The sequence below is a fragment of the Pararge aegeria genome, chromosome 19 (assembly GCF_905163445.1).
Source record: "Pararge aegeria chromosome 19, ilParAegt1.1, whole genome shotgun sequence".
Classification (NCBI taxonomy): Eukaryota; Metazoa; Arthropoda; class Insecta; order Lepidoptera; family Nymphalidae; genus Pararge; species Pararge aegeria.
The window spans coordinates 14,737,786-14,750,795 of record NC_053198.1 but is presented as its reverse complement, the minus strand read 5'-3'; the positions used below and the strand labels follow the sequence as shown (position 1 = coordinate 14,750,795).

The following is a 13,010-nucleotide window of genomic DNA, read 5'->3' as shown; positions in this document are numbered from 1 at the left end:
ATTTGGGTTATGTAGATTTGAACAAGAGCTTGCGTGTTCGAATTTCAATCTACCCTCTATTTTTTTTTTTTCGATTTTATAATTGTGTGTGTTATTTGCTGATTTGAGTTTATTCTATTGTCCCAGATAACTTTATTGCGTGTTAATTGGTTAGAAATGAGTGATAAAGAAGGTGAATTATTTAGCGATAATATTCCGACGAATACCATCAGCGGCGGGTTACGTACCGATAAGCAATCTAAAAGACGGCGTAGCTCTTCTAGTAGTAGCTCCTCGAGCTCCTCAAGTGCTCAGAGTACCTCTTCATCAGCTAGCTCAAATTCTCGAAAGCATAAAAAAGGCAATAAACGTAAAAAGAGGGGCGGCAAACGTAATCGTCATCGTCAACGTGACCGCCGTCTCTTAAACAAGTTGACACAGGAAGTTCAGAAACTTCGAGAACAAACAAATTTAAATTTTTTGAATTCGGATTTAGTTGATGGCAATATTAGCGGGGAACTTTCCATCGATGGCAGTGAGCACGAATCCATTAATAAGCAATCGGAAATACTTACGGAGCCGAACTTCGTATTTGAAATCGAAACGAAGCTCAAGGAACCCTCAGTTCCCAAAGCTCCTCAGAATTATTTAGCGACATTAAAAGAGATTCAACATTTTGAACGTAGTGAGTGGTGTGAAGTTCGATACGCGGAGACTCAGAAGTTATATAATCACACTCCTGGTTTTGTCGAGCTAGAGGCCAATGACGAGATTAAAGCCTATGATTCATTACGGCATCTTGCCCATTCCGATAAAGCATACGCTGCCTTAACGTTTTGTGTTCTGAAACAACGCGAAGTTTTACAAACTACCCTCCGTAAACTCTTACAATGGGCCCGTGACTCTGAAGTTACTTATGAAGGGCTAGGTAAGAAAATAAACGAACACTTTTTAAATGGTGAGTTTTATAAGACTTCATCGGAACTGCTACAACTAGTTTGTGGCCATCGGGCGGAAGTTGTTCAGATGAGGAGAGACGGTATAACAAATTGTCTACGGGATCCTTTAACTAAGGTTGCCGTAAAGAAAGTACCCCCCTCCTGCCGCCATTTGTTTGAAGCTGAATCACTGACCAAGGTACTTGAAAAAGCTGGTGGCGTCCGGAAAGCTTTCCTGCCCTTGAACAGACATGGTTTAAATGCTCCCGCTTCGCAAGCTGGACCGAGCAAGCCTGTACACCACCCCTCGCAGGGGCAGGTGAATCAAAATGTACCTTCTCATGGATGTTGCGCTTCCGGGCGCATTTCCCATACAAACCAACCCTCGCAGGGTTGTTTTCATTCTCATCCCTCGCAGGGACAGAGATATAATAACTATAATGACAAACGTCATACATTTTCGAATAGCCACAGAGGTTCCTTTCGTCAAAGAGGGGGCCGTCAAGGGAGCAAGACTCTGGACAGTAACAAAGGACAATTTAACAATCCGAAACGTCATTCAACCTCCTCGGAGAACAACTCTAGAGGAAGAAAACGTAAGTTTTGACAATCAGACATTCAGGGCGGGTCAACTACTTCTATACCGCCGTCGGTGGGCTCAACTGGGGGCTCCGATCTTCATTCAGAAAATATTACAAGGGTATCGCATACCATTTTTCCAAAAACCCCCTCTGGTATTGCCAGATCTAGCGGGCAAGCGTTTCTGTACTCGGACATCAGATCAAATGACAACCGTTGTAAACCAAATGATAAATCACGGTGTTTTAGAAGTAGTCGACCATGCACCAAGTTTTATTTCGAACATGTTCTTGGTTCCAAAGAGCGACGGATCTCACCGACCCATTTTCAACCTGTCGGCTCTCAACGATTACGTAATAACAGACAAATTCCGACTAATAAACGTTTACCGTGTTCCCGATTTTCTACAGTCCAAGGATTGGATGTGCAAAATAGATTTGTCACAGGCGTATTTCCATTTACCGATAAGTGCGTCCCACAGGCGATTTCTTCGACTAGTTTACAGGGGCGAATTGTTACAAATGTCATGCCTACCCTTTGGTCTCAGCACGGCACCAAAGGTGTTCGCTTCCCTGACAAATTGGGTAGCTCAAACTCTGAGAGAGCAAGGGATACGTATTATCGTTTATTTGGACGACTTTCTCCTGGCCCATCAGAGTCCACAAGTCCTACAGTCTCAAGTACAAATTGTTTTAGAGAGGCTTCGTTACCTCGGTTGGCAAGTAAACCTAGGCAAGTCAATAACAAAGCCTCAGCAAAAGCTCATCTTCCTAGGAGTACAATGGGATACTCGGAAGAACGAAAAATCTTTACCATCAGAAAAAGGTCTCAGTCTCTGTCTAAAGATCACAAATATTCTGAGCAAGGGCTTTGTTACACTAAAAGAACTGCGAAGTTTAGTCGGCTTTCTGAATTTCGCGAGTTTTGTAGTCCCCAAAGGGAGACTACACTATCGAGGCCTTATCGACCTTCTCAATGTAGCATCCAAAAAGACCACAAGCAGCCGGAATCCGCTTTCAAAGGAGGCTTTGAAAAACCTTACCTGGTGGCTCCAAAACCACTGTTTACCGAGTTGTGTTCATTTACCAGCCCCAAATCATTTTCTGGTGACAGACGCATCCGACCTGGCCTGGGGAGCACAATTGGACAGTCGAGCGTTTTCAGGACAGTGGACCGATCAGGAACAGGACTTGCATTGCAATCAGAAAGAACTTCTTGCTGTATTGAAGGTTTTGCAAGTTCAACATCGGTTTCTGAATCGATCCACAGTTCTGTGGCAAAGCGACAACCGAACAGCGGTTTCCTACATTCGGAACGAAGGTGGCACGAAATCTACAGCTCTCATGAAAATTACATTCAAAATTTTTCACTTGTTAGAGCTTCATCAGATCCATCCCTCTGCTTATCACATACCGGGAAAGTACAACAGCCACGCAGATCATCTATCTCGTTACCGATCACCCCCAGAGTGGCACCTTGTACCTGCTTGCACAGAAATAATTTTCAGAAAATTTGGAATTCCTGTTATAGATCTGTTTGCCTCGAAAAATGCACATGTAGTGGCCAATTATGTCTCCTTAGATCAACACGACAGTCAAGCAATGTTCCACAATGCTTTTTCCCACCAATGGAGTTACCAGCTAGCTTGGGTTTTTCCTCCACCTTACTTGATACCCAGGGTGCTAGCACATCTCAATCAAGCACAAGGGACATTTCTTTTGGTTGTTCCTTGGTGGAAGCGGGTGTTTTGGAGATCAGACCTCAAATCCAGGGCGTTGGCAGCGCCATTCACGATACGTCGTCTGGATCGGTACCTGATAGACAAATCGACAGGCCTACCACCTCCCAACGTACGAGAAATGACATTAGAAGTATGGAAATGTGGGGCTGGTCGGAAGATCTAACTGGCTGGGATGATTCTCAATTAGAACTATTATTGTCATCCTGGCGTCCGTCCACACGTAAGACTTACAAAGCAGCATGGAATAGATGGCTTGCTTGGACAAAAACTTGTTCAGTCAATCCATTTAGCCCTAGCGGTTCTAATGTAGCAAAGTTCTTAGCAGACTTACATTTAAAAGAAAAATTATCATACAACACTATTTTATTGCATAAATCTGTTGTATCCACGTTATGCAATACGGAACTATCCGGTCATTTAAGCTCACACGTCCTAGTTAAGCATGTTTTAAAATCAATATCATTGCAGAAACCTGTGAATCATAAGAAATTTGTTTGGAATATTGATATTCTCGTTTCCTATTTAGAAAGATATAATATTGATGAAAACAACTTTTTTCAAACATCTAGACATTGCGCGGTCTTGCTGTTGTTATGTTCAGGTCGTCGTGTACATGACCTAACTTTGCTGGCCGTAGATGATAATCATTTTGGAAAGAAAAGCGACTATCTCATTTTATGGCCGAATTTCGGTTCTAAAACTGATAATTGTGATTACAGACAGTCGGGGTGGAAATTACTAAGAAGCCCTAGAGGAAAGAAAGTTGACCCGGTTTTTTGGGTAAGCCACTGTAAGGAGCTCCTTCACGACAGGCGTGAAGCAGCAAAGTGTTCAAACTTATTTGTACATTTAAGAGGTCAACTTAAAGCTGCATCTAGGACAGTGATTGCTGGATGGGTAAGGACATTATTAGCTGAAGCTGGAATCATCGCGTCCCCGGGTAGTATTCGATCAGCGGTAGCTTCAAAGAACTGGGCTGACAACGTTCCTATAGACGACATCCTATCGCGAGGAAATTGGAGATCTGAAAATACTTTCAGACATTTTTATAGACGGGAAATTATCAAAGTCCCTGCGCATTATGGTATTACTAACTCTTTTGTTCCATATCATTAATCATTTTTCAAATGTATTTGATTCCATAAGTTTTGCTACTTGCCTATATACCTACTAATCTTAAGTAGTAAGGTAAATTATTTTCATGTTGGAGTAACAAGTGAATACCTTTTTGTGTATTTTAATTTTTAATAAATATTTTTCTCATACAATCTAAACCCCTTATAATAGCTAAGGTCCTCTTGGATCTACGTAAAGCTGTCGTATGAGTACCTACCTACTTTAATCTGTATTTACACATTCTTTTAAGTATAGGTAAAAAGTCACATTGGCGTCCATCTCCACCAGGCGATAACAAACACGTCTTCAACCAAAAGTTTCAAATAACGGTCAAGGATTAATAGCAGCGTTTTACCTGAAAAATAAAACGCTTATTAATACTTACCTTATTTGAAACTTTCCATTTTATTTCTGCCTGGGTGGGTTTTCGACTCAATGATGGAAGTTTACGCGGTTCAAACCGCTGAGCTGCCAGGTGAGATGGGAGATGTGCGAGCGAGAGGTCAATAAATTGGGACAGATTATACATAGATAAAGCAGAAAACAGTAGTGCCCTCTTCAACCAAAAGTTTCAAATAAGGTAAGTATTAATAAGCGTTTTATTTTTCAGGTAAAACGCTGCTATTATATACAATTTCTTTTAAATGAATTACTTATTTGATGTAGAAAATAGCTAAATAATAATATAATATTAAGGTATATTGCACTGATGACTGATGAGTTTTCATAGAATAAGTAAAGAAGAACTTAACCTAACCTGCTCCCTATTGGGAATATAATATAATCCTCTATGCTGTTATGTTCACAAAAGCTTGAGAGAAATTATTTATGCTCATGCACATACAACAAACCCTTCAGGTTATCAGCCTAGCTGTAACCTTCTGTTGGATTCTACGTACATATTGTTTCAATGAAAATAATTTAAGTTCTATTTTGTACTTACCAGAAACTATGGGCAACCATAATAATAGCTAATGCAGAGTCAAGTATTTTGCTGGGCGCGATCAATGCAAGGGGGATCAATGGTATGAGAACTGCTGATGCGACCCTCTCGACCACCCACAGCTTTGAGTGGTCACCCGTCTTCCCTTCCGCAAACCTGACAGCTGATGTCCGGAATGAACGGACCTGGAAACAAAGAGAATAACATAGTTTAGTTTGCCACTGACTTTTTTTTTATGCCTTTTAAGGTTAATGCAGCACACGCAATCATCGTGAGACATATTTATGCAAGAGATGCAAATTAAAACGAAGAGAGATCATCATCATATCAACCCAATACCGGCCCACAACTGGGCACAGGTCTCCACAATGAAAAGGGGTTAAGGCTGTAGACCACCACGCTGTACCAGTGCGAATTGGTGGACTCCACACACCTTTGAGAACATTCTGGAAGACTCTCAGGCATGCCGGTTTGCATTGAAGCAAATGATATTTTAATAACTTAAAACGCATAGAAGCAGGCGTTACTTTGCGGAAATCCATGATATATATATTATGAAAATTCGAGACATTTGGAGGGCACATTGCCGAAGATCTGTTTGGTGTGGAGTATAAGGATTGAAGAAATTATTAATTACACCATACAGATTCTCCTGCTTTTCGCGGAGTATAGCAAACTAAGCTTAATTTTCATAGCATATAACTTAGAAAAGTAGGTACTTAGGATTCGAACTCGGCCCCCCGAAGGTGAAGTCGAGCTCCTACCCACTAGTTTATCACCGCTTCGAAAAATCTTTTTTGTTGAATTTTTTGAAAACCGAACCGAACCGAAACCGAATTGGACTAAATTAACAACCTAAAATGAATAAACAATAAAGAAAGCCTGCTAGCAAAAATTTTTCTTCCTCCACTACATGTTAGCCCTTGACTGCAACCTCACCTGGTGGTAAATGATGATGCAGTCTTTGATGGTAGCAGGCTAACTGGTAAGGGTATATGGTTTCTAACCGACAACGTACTAAAACGCTAAATCGTTTAGCAATACGTCTTCGGTAACGGTAACGAACGAAGCGAAAATTCTGCATTTACAAAATCCCAAATTGCAGGGCGCTCATAAAAATATGCTTTTTTGTAACTCTGAATTTTTTTTCTCCATGTAACTAACATGTTTCAAATTATTCAGGCAATAAATGCGGTTAAGTCACTTACCGCATTCAAAATGGGTGTGGTTTCAGACTTCAACAAGGTGCTCTTTAGTGACTGAATGTTTTTTTGCGTTATAGGTCTTTTAGCAGGTTGCGTGGCCAATTTCATAACCTGCTGCATCAAAACTGGACCTGTACAGGCTGAAATATTGTAAGAGTAACATGTAATAATTACAAAAGTTTAAAATTACAAAAGTTTAAAACTTACACTATAATATTTTGAAGAACTTGCTAATTATATAGACGGCTAGCTGCTGTGGGAGTTGTGCTGGTACTGCAGTATGTACGGTATAGGCAGCACCAGTCCTTTATGGTGCGAGTTTGTGGTAAATTTGAGGGAGGGTTTGGGGGGCCGCCTCCTCCATGTGCAAAGTTGCTCACCCTTTTCGTCAGTCATTTTCTCCTGATGTTTTATATTTTAAATTTCCCTAACTTTTATTAAACATGTATATACCTGACAATGGCTAATCTGTGTAAAACCAAAAGGAAACAAAATTTTTTTTGAATGTGCCATGTGGTGACATAAGATCAGATATCACCACGCCTTTTCCTAACCCGGAGGTGGAACGAATCGAAGTCTAAAGGAATATAATGGAAAAGGATGTCTGTGTCCTCTACACTAATACTACCTCTTCTCCTCTTCTAATCTTCAGGGATCGCCATGGTAACCATCCACCCAGTATGGTAATTCCGAACAAACCGTGGGAGAGGCCTTCAGTCCAGCAGTAAACTGTTATAGGCTACTGATGTGGTTATCTTCCCAAATGATTTAAAGTATCAATGATACCACTATTCTAGCTTAGGCGTCAAATAAAATGTTTGAAATTATATTTTTATATTTCTTCTTCCTTATGCCTTTATCCCATATTATGTGAGGTCTGCCAAACATGTCTTTTTAAACAGTTAAAGATAAATATTTTATTTTGACAAATTGAATGTTGGATTGTTATTTTTACTGGAATATCCACCACCTTTTGGCTAACAGGGTGGATTTTCCCCCTTTAATTGCAAAACCAGTCAAGTCTCTCTGAGCACATCGTTCTGGACCCTTTCGGTAGGATTTTCTTCACATCCGATTAATTATAATTACGTCTCACTGCCATATACATATGTAATATATAGAATGTGACTTTGCACGAAGATAAAATATACATGAGTGATTTTACGAGCTCTAGTAAACACTTCATTTTTATTTATTTGTATTGAATTTAAATCATACCTCTAACCTAACCTTACTCAGGATTGAAAAATCATAGTTATTTTGAATTACCTACTCACTGATATGGATATGTCCATTAACTAATAGATAACGCAACTGATTCTGAATGCGAGTTATTTTATACCTTTCTATAAAAGAATTTTAATACGTACAATAACAAGTGTTATGTAATTTTGTTTCGATAAGAAATAATATATGTATTTAAAGGGTTTACCTGGTCTACGCAGAAGCATGGAGAAAGCCATTTTCTTGTTAGGTATTTCTGTGTAACAAATTGCTACGTTAGCACATATAAATCGCAGTAAACGTAAATAATTTCGAAATTCTGGCGTAATATCACAAAACACAACCTGCCAAAGCGATGCAAATAATGTCAATGTCAAGTTGTCAAACTAGGTCGAAACTGAAATGTCAAGTTGCCACTTGTCAGAAAAATTTTAACTGTCAAAGACAAGAACTATAAAGGACAGAGCGCTGGAATTATCGCAACAAACTACTAATCAAGTAGTTGTTTGCTTTTTTCTGTAAATTTTAAATAAAATATACTTGGAATAGTAAACTTTTATGTAGTGTTATCAAAAAAAATTGTAGAATATTTGGCAAATCAAATATCTAAATTATGGTTAAATTATTTTGAGTTTGAAAGCTACCATTCATAGTAGAAATTGTAAAATAACGTTTGCCAACCCTGGAATTAGAATGACAATTCAATTTTTGTGTGTCTGACTTTATTGTGTACTTATTTCAGAAACTTTTCATTAAAATAAAATAAAGGCTCACTTCTCCTGTAGATTTATAAAATGGCCACGACTCTTGAAGATAAATCAATATGGGACGACGGCGAAGAGGCGCTCAGCGAGGAAGTTCTTCGTATGCCAACAGACGAAATCATAAGCCGGACTAGGCTACTGGACAATGAAATCAAAATTATGAAGAGCGAGGTGATGAGAATCACGCATGAGCTCCAGGCGCAAAACGACAAAATTAAGGAAAATACGGAGAAAATCAAAGTTAATAAGACCCTACCCTACCTCGTATCCAATGTCATCGAATTGCTTGACGTCGACCCTCAGGAAGAGGAGGAAGATGGAGCTGTGGTAGACCTAGATTCACAGAGGAAAGGTAAATGCGCAGTCATTAAAACCTCCACGCGTCAAACATACTTCTTACCAGTCATCGGCTTGGTTGATGCTGATAAGTTGAAACCGGGAGACTTGGTTGGTGTAAATAAAGATTCGTATTTGATTTTGGAGACACTGCCCGCGGAATACGACGCTAGAGTCAAAGCTATGGAGGTTGATGAGAGGCCAACTGAGCAGTACTCTGATATTGGAGGTCTTGATAAACAAATACAGGTAACTTAATTCTATAATATTGCTTAGAAAAGTTACTTAAACTAATCCTTAAATCTTTGTTTCATTAAAATGACAACTTAGTGTGAATATCCAGCAGAATCCAAATGTACAGACTAAATATAATTTTGTTATCACATAGACAGTTTATATACTCCTACTGTAGCATCTAAAGTAGTAGTACATAAGGTTTTCTCTCTTGATTGCCCTTGAATACAATTACAACCACCACCTCACTCCACCCTTATCGTAATTACAATCCCTGATTGAAATTTGTATAAGATCTTGAATATTCTAAATGTACATCAAAGAGATTCTCTTAAAAAACCACCCACCAACTACCAGTTCACTCCACCCTATATAATGTCAGGGAGAGAACATTTTTAGAGCATAGCCGCACCACACTGCTCCAGTTGGGGTTCTTAGACTTTCTTACCACATTCCAGTGATAATAACTCTGTCAGACGGCTTGGCATGCTTCTGAGGCATGGTGGTGGACAATGCTAAAAATTCTTGTGGATGTACCCAGGAATTAAACCTAGAAGCTTGTTATCTGTTGTGGCAGATGCTACCACTAGACCTATGAGGCATCTTACTTTAATGATGAATTCCAGGAACTGATAGAAGCAGTGGTCCTACCAATGACACACAAAGAGAAGTTTGTTAACCTGGGCATCCACCCTCCTAAGGGAGTACTATTGTATGGACCCCCTGGTACAGGCAAGACTCTGCTGGCCCGAGCCTGTGCTGCTCAGACCAGATCTACATTTTTGAAACTGGCTGGCCCACAGTTGGTGCAGATGTTTATTGGTAAGAATTTTATATTTGATGATCTCCCTGGTGCAATTGTGGGCCCTGTGGTCGTAGGTTCCAACCCGAACAGGGGACAATTTATAAATTTTCTTGGTGGCTTCAGCTGTTATACATTGTGGGATTAATTATTTATGTATTTATTGACATAGTTGGGTTAAGGTACTTGTCTGGGCACTGCACATTTCTCTTAAATAACAGCTTAGGTACTTAAATACTAAAGGATAACAGAACAACAATCATCATGCTTGCAGTGCTGGTGTTCGAGAAAACCTATTATTGTGTTCAAGAAAACCTATATATTGTATTTTGCAACTTATACAATATCAAAACACATTATGTAGTTTATACATGAAAGCAATTCAAAATCTGTGGGCAGAAAAAAAGTTCTTACCTACATCCTTTATAGACTTAGAAGCAATCCACTCCATGTGCCCTAAAGGTACTAATGGAAGATGGTTTTAGACCACTAAAACAATCTTTCACATTTGCATGAGGCAGACTTGGTCCATTTGTGAGGTTGATTTTTTTATTTTTTCCAAACAAGTGGAAGTGGGGGGTAATAGAGTAAAAATGGAATTTACTAACCTAGAAAAAAATTATTAGGAAATTAAATGTCCTTTTCTTTTTCAATTTAAATTTATAAAGTTTAAACAAAAAACTATATTTAAATTATATAAAGGGCGATTTTAAATTTTATTAAGTATACCACCTAAAACATAATTAAATTAGTTTACCAGTAAACAAAATGTAACATGATATCTCTTTGCCATTTAGGTGATGGTGCAAAATTGGTGAGAGATGCATTTGCCCTGGCCAAAGAAAAGGCACCTGCTATAATATTCATAGATGAGTTAGATGCCATTGGTACCAAGCGTTTCGACTCTGAAAAGGCTGGAGATCGTGAGGTGCAGCGTACTATGTTGGAGTTGCTTAATCAGCTAGATGGGTTCAGCTCAACAGCTGATATTAAGGTATAATATAATGAGGAAATTTTTGGCAGGCTGTAATAAACTGGCCAAATCTGTATGTGAGCTGAGCAGCATACAGCCCACCAATCATCATAGGAGAAGCATAGTGAGACCAAGCTGAAAGCTCCTTGTATAGTCTCTCTTTCTTCTATGAAGTAAAAAAATATGTGTGACTTGTCACAGGACACCTGGCAGATGTGAAACATTGAAGCTGTTTTATACAAGTTATATGCATAATAGAACAGATTGCGACAGGAATCAGATAGCGTACTGAAAAGATAAATCATTACAAATTTGATCCATAAAATAATGACTGTTTATTTTTATAAAAAAAAAAAAAAATTAAAACATTTAAAATTTATGAATATTTGAAATTGCGACAACCCGACTACGTTTAGTACATAATATATTCCATCATATAGCGTGGCGATCGCCACGGCCTGTATTACCACGCCAACATTCAGGTTTACCCTCTCCTATAGTTGTTTTACATCAAAAATAAATCTCCCACAATTTTGTCAACTCTCCGAGCATTGGTCACACGTGAAAATAATATCCAAGAAATATATGTGTAATAATAATCAGGAGTTAATTTCTACTTATCCCATTTGCTGTGCTTTAGCAGGTAAAAACCTAAATTTAATCCCATGCCAGAGGATATAATTTTTATCTCTTACTTATTCTAGCTATGCAGTGGGATATTAACCCATATCATGCAGCAATGTGCATTTTCACTTACATTTTGCGTTAATTATTTGGTACATGCCATGGATCTCCTCGCACAATGAGAATCACTATGGAGAACTCTCAGGCATGCAAGTTTTCCTTCACTGTTGAAACAATTGATATTTTTATTGCTTAATTTATACGTATTAGTATATATTAATAGGTCTTATTTATATACTTATATGAATAATATACTCAAAACGCACAGTGCGGGATCACACTGATTAAAGTTATCATATCCTCTAAAATTTATATCCTCTATTTCAATATAATAAAACATATTAAACTAAGTTATGTAAAAATAATTAAATGAACTAGCATTAATATGTGAATATCGATAACTTGGAGCTTTTGATCTGTTACAAAGTAAATTAAATCTATATTGAACATTATTGTTTTTTAGGTAATAGCAGCTACCAACAGGGTGGATATCTTGGACCCTGCCTTGCTTAGGTCAGGTCGTTTAGACAGAAAGATTGAGTTCCCACACCCCAACGAAGAAGCCAGAGCCAGGATAATGCAAATTCATTCTAGGTAATTTATAAAACTTTCATTATTTGTACATAAGCCTGCTTTTTCTCTCACATTAATCATGAAATGTAATATAATCATTGACAAGATAATTTCTACAATACTGATGAATAGTTTTAAAATTCAATAATAATCCTTTGTGTATATGGGATAAAAAAATTCTTTATCTGTAATATAAGGAAGTAAAATATTTATGTGAAAAATTTGGTCAAAAAATAAATTGTGCTTTTGTTGCTTTTGTTGTAACATCATTAGCATCCTCAGTATATTATTGACCCAATACTGGACAAAGCCCTCCTCTCTCTTAGAGGCCAACCAGCCTGCTTAAAAGTGAGTTGGTGGGCTTTAACGATTACTATCACAATTAAGTTATATCAACCGGGACTTATATATACAATATTTAAACATTATTTACAGAAAAATGAACGTATCTCCTGACGTCAACTTCGAGGAGCTGTCGCGGTCTACGGACGACTTCAACGGAGCACAATGCAAGGCTGTTTGTGTTGAGGCCGGTATGATTGCTCTACGCCGCTCCGCCACGGCAGTTACTCATGAAGACTTCATGGACGCTATCCTGGAGGTCCAGGCCAAGAAGAAGGCCAACCTCAGCTACTACGCTTAGATTAATCTGCTTTTATTATCTGTATAAGTTCATTTGTAATAAAATATAATATTTCATAATTATTCTTAAATGTATCATTTTTGCTTATAAAATTGCCTCAAACCTATCATGAACTACATGAATACGTGCCAGGACTATTGTAGGAGAACTTAAGATTTGGCTGTTCGACTTAACGCGTTAACTGACTGGCAGCAGTGAACCATTCAGTGCTGCATGTTTAATATACAAAAAAACACAATAAATCAATGGAAACAGAAATGGAAACTAGACATGTGA

The 13,010-nt window shown here is 38.3% G+C and overlaps 2 protein-coding genes across 2 annotated transcripts; both read left to right on the top strand.

Annotated features, from left to right (window-relative positions):
• Positions 1 to 156: 156 nt before the first annotated feature.
• Positions 157 to 4,400, top strand: LOC120632194. The gene is made up of 2 exons (XM_039901998.1): positions 157 to 1,513; positions 3,957 to 4,400. Exons 1-2 carry the CDS (start codon positions 157 to 159, stop codon positions 3,977 to 3,979), a joined length of 1,380 nt encoding a protein of 459 aa, XP_039757932.1. The 3' UTR covers positions 3,980 to 4,400.
• A 4,005-nt stretch (positions 4,401 to 8,405) lies between these two features.
• LOC120632022 (26S proteasome regulatory subunit 6A-B) lies at positions 8,406 to 12,798 on the top strand. Its single transcript, XM_039901771.1, has 5 exons — positions 8,406 to 9,074; positions 9,686 to 9,881; positions 10,659 to 10,855; positions 11,982 to 12,112; positions 12,527 to 12,798. Exons 1-5 carry the CDS (start codon positions 8,520 to 8,522, stop codon positions 12,732 to 12,734), a joined length of 1,287 nt encoding a protein of 428 aa, XP_039757705.1. The 5' UTR covers positions 8,406 to 8,519; the 3' UTR covers positions 12,735 to 12,798.
• Positions 12,799 to 13,010: the final 212 nt, after the last annotated feature.

Excerpts from the sequence above, each read along its gene's own strand:
- LOC120632194 (XM_039901998.1), top strand. The coding sequence starts at position 157 with ATGAGTGATAAAGAAGGTGAATTATTTAGCGATAATATTCCGACGAAT. Across the intron at positions 1,514-3,956 it reads CAACTCTAGAGGAAGAAAAC|ACAGTCGGGGTGGAAATTAC; the intron begins GTAAGTTTTGAC and ends TTGTGATTACAG.
- LOC120632022 (XM_039901771.1), top strand. The coding sequence starts at position 8,520 with ATGGCCACGACTCTTGAAGATAAATCAATATGGGACGACGGCGAAGAG. Across the intron at positions 10,856-11,981 it reads GCTCAACAGCTGATATTAAG|GTAATAGCAGCTACCAACAG; the intron begins GTATAATATAAT and ends ATTGTTTTTTAG. Across the intron at positions 12,113-12,526 it reads ATAATGCAAATTCATTCTAG|AAAAATGAACGTATCTCCTG; the intron begins GTAATTTATAAA and ends CATTATTTACAG.